This window comes from Anolis sagrei, chromosome 4 (assembly GCF_037176765.1).
Source record: "Anolis sagrei isolate rAnoSag1 chromosome 4, rAnoSag1.mat, whole genome shotgun sequence".
NCBI classification, from domain to species: domain Eukaryota; kingdom Metazoa; phylum Chordata; class Lepidosauria; order Squamata; family Dactyloidae; genus Anolis; species Anolis sagrei.
In genome coordinates, this window is record NC_090024.1 from 245,376,353 (window position 1) to 245,389,000 (window position 12,648).

Genomic DNA, 12,648 nt, shown 5'->3' on the forward strand with positions numbered 1-12,648 from the left:
CCCAGCTTTGCATTCATCCAGCCCCGCACATCGCATGATGTGTTCTGCATACAAGTTAAAAAGGTTGGGTGAGAGGATGCAGCCTTGCCGTACGCCTTTCCCAATCTTGAACCAGTCTCCTGTTCCGTGGTCAGTTCTGACTGTTGCTACTTGGTCCTTGTACAGATTCCTCAGGAGAAAGACAAGGTGGCTTGGGATGCCCATCCCACTAAGAACTTGCCACAATTTATTATGATCCACACAGTCAAAGGCTTTAGAATAGTCAATGAAGCAGAAGTAGATGTTTTTTCTGAATAGTGTTGCTAAAAGTATTGTATTGTTTCCGAAAGGTGTGAATAAACACAATGCATTATGTTTATTTACCTGCCTTTTCTCTCCACAAAGGAAACTCAAAGCAGCTTGGCCATGGTCACCCAGTGGGTGACCTTGGGCAGGTCACATTCTCTCAGCCACAAAGACATTTGAACAAGAGAGCCCTGTGATAAGTTCGCCGTAAGTCAGAAAAGACTTGAAGGCACATGGGAACAATATCTGATGATTTTAGGGTGGCATAAAAGCCATTTAAGATAACAAATAACAACTATAATGTTAAAAGACTAAATTACATATCCAAGCATTCCTCCTTTAGCGCCCGTTCAACCATTCTGGAGTGGAGCTGGCCTTGGCAGAGGCTGCTCCGAGCCCGGAGGCTGCCTTCCTCTCCCTCTTCTTTGTCCGCCGTAATTCATGCCACGCCTGACCTTTTGCTATCCTCACACTGGAATTTTGTTTTGCCATCTCAAGGAGGGCTCCCTGCCGCTCAGTGGGATTTATGGCCCAGTGGCTCGGAATGTGAGCTCTCTCCAGGTGAGCTCTCAGCCCTGGACCAAGATCTTCTCTCATTAGAGAGCCCTTTGTGGAGGGCAGGTAGGCAAAGCTAAGCAAGGAAAGAAGTCTTCTTCCTCCGTTTCATAGAATCATAGAATCATAGAGTTGGAAAAGACCTCATGGGCCATCCAGTCCAACCCCATTCTGCCAAGAAGCAGGAATATTGCATTCAAATCACCTCCAATAGATGGCCATCCAGCCTCTGTTTAAAAGCTTCCAAAGAAGGAGGCTCCACCACACTCCGGGGCAGAGAGTTCCCCTGCTGAACGGCTCTCACAGTCAGGAAGTTCTTCCTCATGTTCAGATAGAATTTCCTCTCTTGTAGTTTGAAGCCATTGTTCCATTGCGTCCTAGTCTCCAGGGAAGCAGAAAGGAAGCTTGCTCCCTCCTAACTGTGGCTTCCTCTCACATATTTATACATGGCTATCCTATCTCCTCTCAGCCTTCTCTTCTTCAGGCTAAACATGGCCAGCTCCTTAAGCCACTCCTCATAGGGCTTGTTCTCCAGACCCTTGATCATTTTAGTCGCCCTCCTCTGGACACATTCCAGCTTGTCAATATCTCTCTTGAATTGTGGTGCCCAGAATTGGACACAATATTCCAGGTGTGGTCTAACCAAAGCGGAATAGAGCATGGGGAGCAGGACTTCCCTGGACCTAGACACTATGCTCCTCTTGATGCAGGCCAAAATCCCATTGGCTTTTTTTGCCGCCACATCACATTGGCTCATGTTTAACTTGTTGTCCACGAGGACTCCAAGATCCTTTTCACACTTACTGCTCTTGAGCCAGGCATCCCCCATTCTGTCTCTTTGCATTTCGTTTTTCCTGCCAAAGTGGAGTATCTTGCATTTGTCACTGTTGAACTTCATTGTGTTAGTTTTGGCCTATCTCTCTAACCTGTCAATATGGTTTTGAATCCTGCTCCTGTCCTCTGGAGTCTTGGCTATCCCTCCCAATTTGGTGTCATCTGCAAACTTGATGATCATGCCTTCTAACCCTTCATCTAAGTCATTAATAAAGATCCTGAGCAGGACCAGGCCCAGGACGGAACCCTGCAGATGGCACTCCACTCGTCACTTCTTTCCAGGACGAAGAGGAAGCCTTGGGAAGAATCACCCTCTGGGTTCGTCCATTCAACCAATTACAGATCCACCTCACCGTAGTTTTGCCTCGCCCACATTGGACTAGTTTCCTTGCCAGAAGGTCATGGGGGACCTTGTCGAAGGCCTTACTGAAATCCACGGCATTCCCCGCATCTACCCAGCTTGTAACTTTCTCTTTCTCCTCTGCATGCATTACAAACTTATGGAGGCAAAACTGCCTTGGTCTTGTGGAAGTGAGCTGCTGCACATGAGGGGGACAATAAGCCATATTAGGGGCTTCTGGGATGCTACAGAAATATAGGCTACATGCATATCATATTGGGAACATTCCAAGGTGCCTGGGGCAGGGCCGTACTTGGTCTCTTGTGATAAACAGGATGATTGACCAAGGCACCCTTGCTCCATGAATGCTACTGCTTGACCAAAAGGTACATGATTGCCCCATGGTTGCCTGGAACATGCTGACCACAAGAAAACATAGTTACCCCATAGTTCCTTGGAACAAGAGGTAACCACAGGGTACAAGGTTACTACATGTTTACTGGTAGCTGACCACTGGGTTGACCACAAGGGTACAAGGGACGTGTTATGTTACTGAAGGTGTGTTATTCTGGGAAGAGGAGGAGTTTGGGGTGGTCCAATGTACATATGCCCAAATAGGGTCGAAAAGGGAAGTTACCAACATGCAAGGAATGTCTAAATAAGGCAAAGAAGGGAAGTTGGACCACCGCCCTCCTGAGAGTATATAAACTCAATGGTTGTCCCAATCGGCGCGGCAGTTTGGTACCAGCATACGGAGTGTTATGCTGTCTGTCCGCCTTCCTATTGCACAATATGAAATAAACCAGTGTTTTGTTCATCTTGGAAGTGGTGATTCATAGTGGCCTGGCAAAGATCCCGGAGAGTAAGATTGTAGGGATGACATGTTTCCCTTACACACAAAGCGAACTGGGTCCTAAAAGATGCTCGCAAGAGCTTCTTAGGTGCTGAAAGGTACTTGCAAAATAGGAGAGCAGGCATATAGTAGGTAAGGGAAGAGCAGCTGAAGGATAGTGGGCAGTTCTTACATGGAAGGATCCTTTGGGCATTCTTTTTTACTTCAGTAAATATTTTGAACCTAAAGTTGTGACTCTGCAATCCGGTGCCATCCTGGATGGCACGGGATTGCAGAAGCTTCCATAATGGAAGCTAATCTTGACTTACCACACTTAAGTTTCTGATGGTTATGAAATCTGCTTATTATCCTGTTCCAGGAAATTCACTCCTGGAAGAGTTGTTATTTTTGACTCTAACAGCTTTGATTCCCAAAAATAACAACTTTTTCAGGAGTGATTTTCCCTTCCTAGGGGTAGATTCCCCTCACTTCCTATTGTCTCACCCCTGTTCTTAACTAAGACTCATTTGTAAGTCGGATGTTTGCAACTCAGGAATTGCCTGTATATGCAAGCAAGCTTTGTCACCATGAAGGTGGGCTGCTTCGTGGCTTGTGTTATTGCAAGTGGAGGCACCTGGCTTTGGAGCCCCCATATGTCCAGCTTTTTTTGTATCTGGAATATCCACTTGCAAGAGGGAAAGAGGGAGGGAAGGAGTGGGGAGGAGGCAAATGACCAAATATCTGAGCTCTCCTCCCTTCCCCTCCCACTAGCCACAGGGCTACTACATTTCCCGGTTTCCCAATACAAGCCTTCCTTTTTTCTTCTGCCTCTTTTGTGACTTCAAAGCCAAGGTTCCTGCAATGCTGGAAGACCGACTCAGATTTGCTGGAGGCTCTTCTGAACTCCTCCTTGCAGAGAGGAAGCACTTCTTGGCCAGGTAAAAAAACCATCACAGGAGACTTCCTCTTCCCTGTGATTTCTGCCCATCTGCTTTATCGACCCCCCAAATTTTTCATTTCAGAGCCAGTGGAGTTCATCCAAAAAGTCAAGGGCACAACACCAGGAGAATGGACCATGCTTTGCGCAGGAACGGGCAATTTGTGCAACAAGCAAACATGGAGGCATGCTCTTCCCCTCCAGACTGCATGGATTGCAAAGTGCCGGAAAGGAAATTAAGCAAAAATACGTCCTTTGGTCGTAGAGGGCAGGCAATGCCACCGGGGGCCTTTTTGGCCTCGTTGGCATCCACTGCAGCCCCTCTGGAGTCCCTCCCAAATGCTAATCTGTTTGTTGTGCAAATAACTAAACAGTCACCCAGGCAGTCTGCCCCCCTTCTCTCTCTCTCTCTCCCTCCCAAATTCTCTCTCTGTTGAAGCTGTCAAGATGCCAACCTCCCAAGCAGTGAGGGCTCAGGTGCCACTCCTGATCTGCGGGGAGATGCCCTGCGCTGATGGGCGAAGACAGCTCTAAGATGGGCTCCTGCGAAGTTCAAACAAGCTCCCCTCCTGCTAATGAGCATCGGCTGACAGGCGGGAGATGGCCAAGCCCAGGCTCTCCTCAGCTGCAGAGGTGGCAAGCTCCTGACCCAGGCTCTGGCTCTGTCTGGTCCAGCTGGAGACAGGAGGTGGTGGGTGCTGGGCTCAACCAAGAGGGACATTTCTTGCAAGTCCCTGCCAGGTTGAAGGGATCAGAACTTGCCATAATGAAGGCTGGCTGCGGTGGCCTCCCTTCATAGAATCATAGAATCAAAGAGTTGGAAGAGACCTCCTGGGCCATCCAGTCCAACCCCATTCTGCCAAGAAGCAGGAATATTGCATTCAAATCACCCCTGACAGATGGCCATCCAGCCTCTGCTTAAAAGCTTCCAAAGAAGGAGCCTCCACCACACTCCGGGGCAGAGAGTTCCACTGCTGAATGGCTCTCACAGTCAGGAAGTTCTTCCTCATGTTCAGATGGAACCTCCTCTCTTGTAGTTTGAAGCCATTGTTCCGCGTCCTAGTCTCCAGGGAAGCAGAAAACAAGCTTGCTCCCTCCTCCCTGTGGCTTCCTCTCACATATTTATACATGGCTATCATATCTCCTCTCAGCCTTCTTTTCTTCAGGCTAAACATGCCCAGTTTCCTAAGCCGCTCCTCGTAGGGCTTGTTCTACAGACCCTTGATCATTTGAGTTGCCCTCCTCTGGACACATTCCAGCTTGTCAATATCTCTCTTGAATTGTGGTGCCCAGAATTGGACGCAATATTCCAGGTGTGGTCTAACCAAAGCAGAATAGAGCATGGGGAACATTACTTCCTTAGATCTAGACACTAGGCTCCTCTTGATGCAGGCCTAAAACCCATTGGCTTTTTTTGCCACCACATCACATTGTTGGCTCATGTTTAACTTGTTGTCCACAAGGACTCCAGGATCTGTTTCACACATACTGCTCTCGAGCCAGGCATTGTCCCCCATTCTGTATCTTTGCATTTCGTTTTTTTCTGCCAAAGTGGAGTATCTTGCATTTGTCACTGTTGAACTTCATTTTGTTAGTGTTGGCCAATCATCTCTCTAATCTGTCAAGATCGTTTTGAATCCTGCTCCTGTCCTCTGGAGTATTGGCTATCCCTCCCTATTTGTTCGGACAAGAAAGCTGGGCCAGAAAAGTATAGGGCTTTATAGGCCAAGACCAGCACTTTGAATTGTGCTCAGAACTGAATCAACAGCCAGTGGAGCTGACACAGCAGGGGGGTGGTATGTCACTCCAGTGAGTAATCTGGCTACCATCTGAACAGTGCAATCTGGTAATGGAACATAGGAATGGAACAATGGATGACGAACCTGGACTACGCTTGGATGATGAGAAGATTGGGTACGGTTGTTTTTTGTAATAATTGTGCATTGTAATTGCTTATTGGTAATTTATGGATAATGTGTTAAGTCAATTGTTATATGCTGTATGGAACCACTGCTGTTTCTACTGTTTTTACTGTTTGTGAACCGCCGTGAGTCGCCTTCGGGCTTGAGATACAGCGGTATATAAGCAAAGCAAATAAATAAACAAATAAATAAATAACAGTTTTCAAAGGCAACTCCATGTAGAGTGCATTGCAGTAATCTATTCGGGATGGAACAAGGGCATGGACCACCGTGTCCAGATCAGACTTCCCAAGGTATGGGCGCAGCTGGCTAGATGACCATCTTTTGGGAGGGCTTGGATTGTGCCTTCCTGCTTGGCAGAAAGGGTTTGGACTGGATACATAGACCCGAGGTGGGACGTCTGTGCTTCTATAATGAAGCTGACTCTGGAAAGGCAGAGAAGCTCACGTCGCATTTGCACCCAGATCTCAACTCCTTGCTCCATTCTCTCCTGCAAACCTCGACCCTCCTCCCTCACTTGAGGGCTGGCCAGCAAAGATATAAGGCAGCCACAGGTTGCAGCACGAGAAAGACTGAAGGCCCACCTGGCATGCCAAGTATTTCCATTCTGCGGCTGAAGGACCCGCGTTCCTCACGCTCCTGCATTAACCCCGGTCATTATCTCTCGCCCCCGATGCATTTCCGAGCAATTCGAGCCGTTTCCGACAGAGCCAAAATGCCAGGTTAATTTCAGATCTCCATTTAAGCTATCAAAACCTACGTCTGCAGCTCCCCTTCCAGGATCCCCGATTCTCCCTTTCAGAGATGGAATGACTTAACCGCGGCGCAATTAGCATCTAATTTGTAAGTCGTTATGGCGCAAAGTTTCCGTTGAGAACGTTTTATTGAATAAACCTGCTGAGCATAATTTCCCCTCGCAGATCTGAGAAGAAATGCACAGAGCGATCTCCTGACTCGGTTTCCCCTTTTTGCAGGATTGGCAGCCCCGGCCCTGCAATTACGCCTCCGGAGTGAAAGAGTGGAGGGGGGGGGGGATGGATGCTTCCCCCCGAAGAAAGGATTGAAAACAGGCAAAGAAAGAATGAACCCTCACTACCTCTGAGGATGCTTGCCATAGATGCAGGCGAAACGTCAGGAGAGAATGCCTCTAGACCATGGCCATACAGCCCGAAAAAAAACCTTTTTCCTAGTTCCAACCGACCTCACTACCTCTGAGGATGCTTGCCATAGATGCAGGCGAAACGTCAGGAGAGAATGCATCTAGACCATGGCCATATAGCCCGAAAAAAACCCTACAACAACCCAATGAGCCCTTTGCCCACTAAGTTGGGGGTTCACCTGAAGACGTGAGCACTGGGCACCCCCACGTTGCTGGAGGAAAACAGGGTATGTGGGTGGCAAAGACCCCTGCCCGTTGCCCTTCTTTACTGTGCTTGCATCCCACCGTCCCACTAGAAACAGGGCTCAAGATAACAGCAACCTCACTGAAAATCAGCCAGACAAAAGATATTGTCACTGATAGTATAATTAAAAACCAAGACACTGCCAAGGAGGAATCAATAAATATCAAAACAGTTTAGATTGAAGCTCACTTTGAAGCATGATGCCTCTTTCCTAGAAACAGAGAGAGGGACAAATAATCCAGTTTGGAGAAGAACTTATTCAGTGAGAGCATCGTAACAGAAAGGTCTCTTCTGCATCCATCTCACCTGGGCTCAACTCCAGACTAAGAGTGCGACAACATCAACATACAGAAAACCCACACAGAGAGATAGATATCTACATCAAAACTCCAACCATCACCCAAGTCAAAAAAAGAAGCACCATTAAAGCCTTGGCAGACCATGCAAAAAGAATCTGTGAAGCCCACTTCCTCCAAGATGAACTGAACCACCTCAACTGGGTTCTCCAGGCCAATGGAGACTCCACCTCAGACATCAGAAGAGCTGCAAGACCACCGAGAAGAAGCCAAGAGAGTAAAGACGAAGACCCACCCAGAGGAAAAGTGTTCTTGCCAGACATCAAGGGAACCACTGACCGCAGAGGGAAGCTGATGAGGAAACACAACATGCAAACTATCTCCAGACCCACCAAGAAAATCCAACCAGTGCTCCGTTCAGCAAAGGACAAGAGGGATCCTCTCACTTCTGCAGGAGTCTACCGTATTCCATGCAGTTGTGGACAAGTCTACAGAGGGACCACCAAACACAGCATTGCCCAAACACGAATCAAGGGACATGAAAGGCACTGCAGACGCCTTCAACCAGAGAAGTCAGCCATCGCAGAGCACCTGAGGAACCAACCTGGACACAGCATATCATTTGGGAACACAGAAATGCTGGACCACTCTCACAACCACCATGTCAGACTACACAGAGAAGCCATTGAGATCCACAAGAGGCATGTGGACAATTTCAACAGAAAGGAGTAAACCATGAAGATGAACAAAATCTGGCTACCAGTATTAAAAAACTCTAAAATTAAAACATCAAAACAACAGAGAGGAAACAATCAGGCACATCTAATCACCTCTCAACAAAAGATTCCCCCAGGCACTGATAGGCCATCAAATGCTAATCAAGGTGGTCAGTTGAAACATTCACACCTAGATCCAACAGACAAGAATTCTTTGTCCCACCCTGGTCATTCCACAGATATATAAACCCATTTTCTAGTTCCAACAGACCTCACTACCTCTGAGGATGTTTGCCATAGATGCAGGCGAAACGTCAGGAGAAAATGCCTCTAGAACATAGCCATATAGCCCGGAAAAACCTACAACAACCCAACATCAACAATATTCTTGCTCTCAAATTGCAGGGAGCAACAGATGGGGGGGGGGGCTCTGTGAAGCCCCCATCCAAGGACTATGAAGACCACATTTGTAGAGGCAGAAATGGAGGGTGAAAGAGAGAAACGTGCCAAGAGGAAGGGGCGTCAAGCCAACCCCGACCGAGACCGCCTTCCACCCGGAAACCGATGCCCTCATTTTGGGAGAACATGTGGGTCAAGAATAAGGCTCCACAGTCACCTACGAACCCACCAGAAAACTGATCCTGGAAGACTATCCTACTCGTCCAACGAGGGATCACCTAAGTGAAGTGAAGTGACACTTTGGGGGGCTTTGTGCTACAATGGTCTCCTGAATCTCCTTCTGCTCTGAGTGTGGAAGGGCAGCCAGACTGATCTCCAGTGCAGTGCCAACCCCAACAAGGACACCTTGCTGAGAGCCAATGTCAGCCCTGGACCCCCGTCATCAATATGCCAGGCGACGTTCAATGCTCTGCTAGCACCTGACTGGGAGGTGGGCCTTTGAGGGCAGGGCTCCTCTCCTGCTGTGGCTCCCTGTGGATGGCACTTGGCGTCTTTCTGCCTCTGATCCCTGAAATGTGATTAAGTGGCAAGCCAGTGATGAGAAGAAGAGGAGGAGGAGGAGAGCGGTGCGTGTGTGAGCGAGAGTGTGTGAGAGAGAAGTGGAGTGGGAAGGCAGCAAAGAATCCTTACGTGCTTCTCGCCTTCGATCTTCTTATCAGCCGCCTGCATGGCGTCCAGGTACTTGAAATATAACTCCATCAGCCTGTCAACCTGCAGGAGAGGAAGAAGCAGAAAGGAGAGAGGCTTCAGGCAGAGGAAGGCAACCTGCTTCTCACTTGCCGTGGTGGCATCACCTCTGAGATGGAAGGACCTGAAAGCGATAGGCTCCGCCGGCAAAGCTTTTGGCCAAACCAGTCCAAGCACAGCTGAACCCACTGGGAGAAATGGCTTCCCTTCGTCTCCTGGGCCCAAGGGACTCAGAACACACCTGGCCTCAAAGTCAATCACTCCCTGCCAAAATGATTTTGGGCAAAAAGACCCGGAAATGTTGCACTTCAGATCAGGAAACAGGGCCTTCCTGTTTCCTGATCTTGGTTTAGGAAAAATGCAATGCTTTTTATTGAATGATCAATATAAAATAGAAGTCCAAAGGTAAAAAAAAAGCCAAAATGAAACAGCAAACAGCAATGTCCAGAAAGCTTGCAGAAAATCCAAAGCAGTAATGTCCAGAAATTTCAACAGCACAACAACAGAGAGGAAACAAACAAGGACATCTAATCACCTCTCAACAAAAGTTTGCTCCAGGCACTGTTAGGCCATTATATGCTAAGCAAGGTGGTCAGTTGAAACATTCACACCTAGCTCTAGCAGGCAAGAGTCCTTTGTCCCACCTTGGTCATTCCACAGATATATAAACCCCTTTTCCTAGTTCCAACAGACCTCACTACCTCTGAGGATGATTGCCATAGATGCAGGCGAAACGTCAGGAGAGAATGCCTCTAGACCATGGCCATATAGCCCGAAAAAACCTACAACAACCCAGTGATTCCGGCCATGAAAGCCTTCGACAATACATTGTCCAGAAAACTCTCCATAGAAATCCATGAGCAGATTAGCCCCTGCTAACCTCACTTGCAGCCAGAAATTCCCTTAGAGAACAGACCACTGGAAACTGGAAAACCCAGGAAGTTTGTACTCGATACTACATGATGCTTAGTCTGAGGAAATCCCCTTCACGGCTACTCTTAAATCCCAAAAACGGATTCCTGTTAACTCTAATCTTTGGTTTCACTTGTCGGATTCTCTCGGACCTACATAAACATTGAGCCTCCCTGCGGTTCTGGCTTATCTCCAAACTGCGGCTGTTATCATTGACCCAACCAGGTGTCAAGTTATCTTGCAAGCTCGGGCCAGAAGGAAAAGAGAGTGAATTTTCTTTTCTCGGTCTGACAGAAACTTTCTCATGAGAACTTGGCTTTTCTCTTGAAGCCTCTAAATCAAAGCCTGTAGGATCTTTACTGCCAAAATTGTCTCCATCTTGAGCCTCGTCCTCATTGATCACTTCAACATTAGTGTGCTGTCGCACGCTGGGCCTGTGCATAAGACTGTAGACCCCCAGAATTTATGTGTGCCCATAAATTCTGTGTGCCCAACGGGACGCCGGGGCTGCCTCAGATTAAAGGCCCTTGGATTCCCCCAAACAGAGTCTTTAGATTGCTTAAAGGTTCAACAATGTTCTTTATTAATGAAAACAAACAGGTACTTTCAAGCTTTCTTAACAGTCTATTGGCTCTCTCTCAATCTTATCCACTGGGAAGAAGCACTATCTTCATAACTGTATACTAACTAATGGGGAAATCCTTAAATCCTAATCTGGGCAGTCTTTCTTTGCCACTGTTGTCATGGAGCCCCTGCACCTGGTACTAACTGCCTCTGGCTTCCACGAGCGACCCTTACCAAGCAGAGCTTTGTAGACTTCCAGGGGAAAAGAAGGAGTTATTATTATTATTATTATTATTATTATTATTAAACTTTATTTGTACCCCGCTAGCATCTCCCACAGGATTCGATGCGGCTTACACAGGCCAAGGCCTCAACAGCAAAAACATAACAGTACAATCAAAGCAAATCAAGCAATTAAAAACAAAATAAAGCAAAATAAACAACAGGCACAATACACTAAAACACAATAAAATTGGGCCGGGCCAAAGAATGGCTACAAAGATTAAAAGTGCTGATGTGACAGGAAGTATATAAAAAGCTTCTAGGGCAAGTGCGATGTGCAGAGTGCAAACAATCCTTGGTCCTGGTAAAGTGCTTATGGGCCTTGGTAGTGGAGGTTTCCTAATCTGGGAAGGCGCATCGGAAAAGCCAGGTTTTCAAGTTCTTTCTGAAGACAGCCAATGAGGGGGCCTGTCTAAGGTCTTTAGGGAGGGTGTTCCAGAGTTGGGGGGCCACCACGGAAAAAGCCCTGTCCCGCGTCCTCACCAAGCGCGCTTGCGACGCCGGTGGGATCACGAGCAGGGCCTCTCCAGATGACCGGAGTGAGCGTGTGGGTTCGTAGATGGAGATGCGGTCACGCAGGTAGGCTGGTCCCAAACCGTTCAGGGCTTTGTAGGTTGGCTTTGTAGGTTTAGGTGATGGCTGGCTGAAGTCCTTCAGCAAAGGAGCTGTAAGGCTGTAAAATCCTCAGCCAAGCTGTGAGGCCTTTTCTCCCCAGCCAAGCTGTAGGCTGTATATCTCGCCAGCCAAGCCGCAGAAGACAAAGCTTTCTACAGGAGCTCTTCGTTTTATGTCCTGTGTGAAAGGCTTCTCTGTGTGGACCGAACCCAAAAAGGCTCCTATTCCCTCCAAAAACCCAAAAAGGGGGCAGGACCAGGGAACCTAACTATAATTGACAGGTGGCTTGCCCTATGATTGCAGCCAAAAGAAGCCACCTATCTGCAGAGTCCCTGAAACTTAGGACTGCAAACAAACATTCAATGCAAAGCAAACAAAATTGGAGCTCCTGGTGCAGTTGTACCTGCACAATTAGCATATCAACATTAGCATCAACATTGGCATCAGCATTAGGCAATACAATCAAAGATTCAGGCTCAGGTTCACACACAGGCTGAGTCCCAACAGGAAGCACCATTGCATTCCTTGCCCTAATCTTCCAAATTGCTCCTTGCTTCTTTATCTTCTCATGCAAGGTCTCCAAAAGTCTCTAATCTCCCTCTTCCTCTCCAAATGCAGAAGGGCTTCCTTCTCTTGGGCGCAGCAGAAGCCAAGCTTTCCTGGTATTCAGAGGTAGAGTGTCCCTGAGTCCCTGCTCCCTTGAGGCGCTATGTCCCTTTGCCACTGCCCTCCCCTCTCAGGGCCTCTTTGTCCTCCTCCATTTGAGAAATTCCAGGGGAAGAGTGAGTTTTTAATTACTGCCTCTCCAAGGGGAGGCCTTTGAAAAGCAGCACGGGCTCATTAATTGCTGTTCTTTGCAGAACAAAACCAACACGAGGCCACCTTCCCCAGGGAGGCGTTCGGCAAGTCCCCCCGGAAGCGTTGGGTTTGGGTTCCCAGCGCTCTTCTAATTGATTCTCCAAACCAGGCACGGAAGTTTGAGCCAATATTATCTTTGAGGCCACTGGAA

The 12,648-nt window shown here is 47.9% G+C and overlaps 1 protein-coding gene across 1 annotated transcript in view; it reads right to left on the reverse strand.

The window, feature by feature from the left end:
- Positions 1-12,648, reverse strand: part of CTNNBL1 (catenin beta like 1) — a 209,361-nt gene that overhangs the window by 11,707 nt on the left and 185,006 nt on the right. Inside the window, exon 13 of the mRNA XM_067468297.1 lies at positions 9,210-9,290. Coding sequence (XP_067324398.1) covers positions 9,210-9,290 — 81 coding nt within the window. The remainder of the gene's footprint in view (positions 1-9,209; positions 9,291-12,648) is intronic.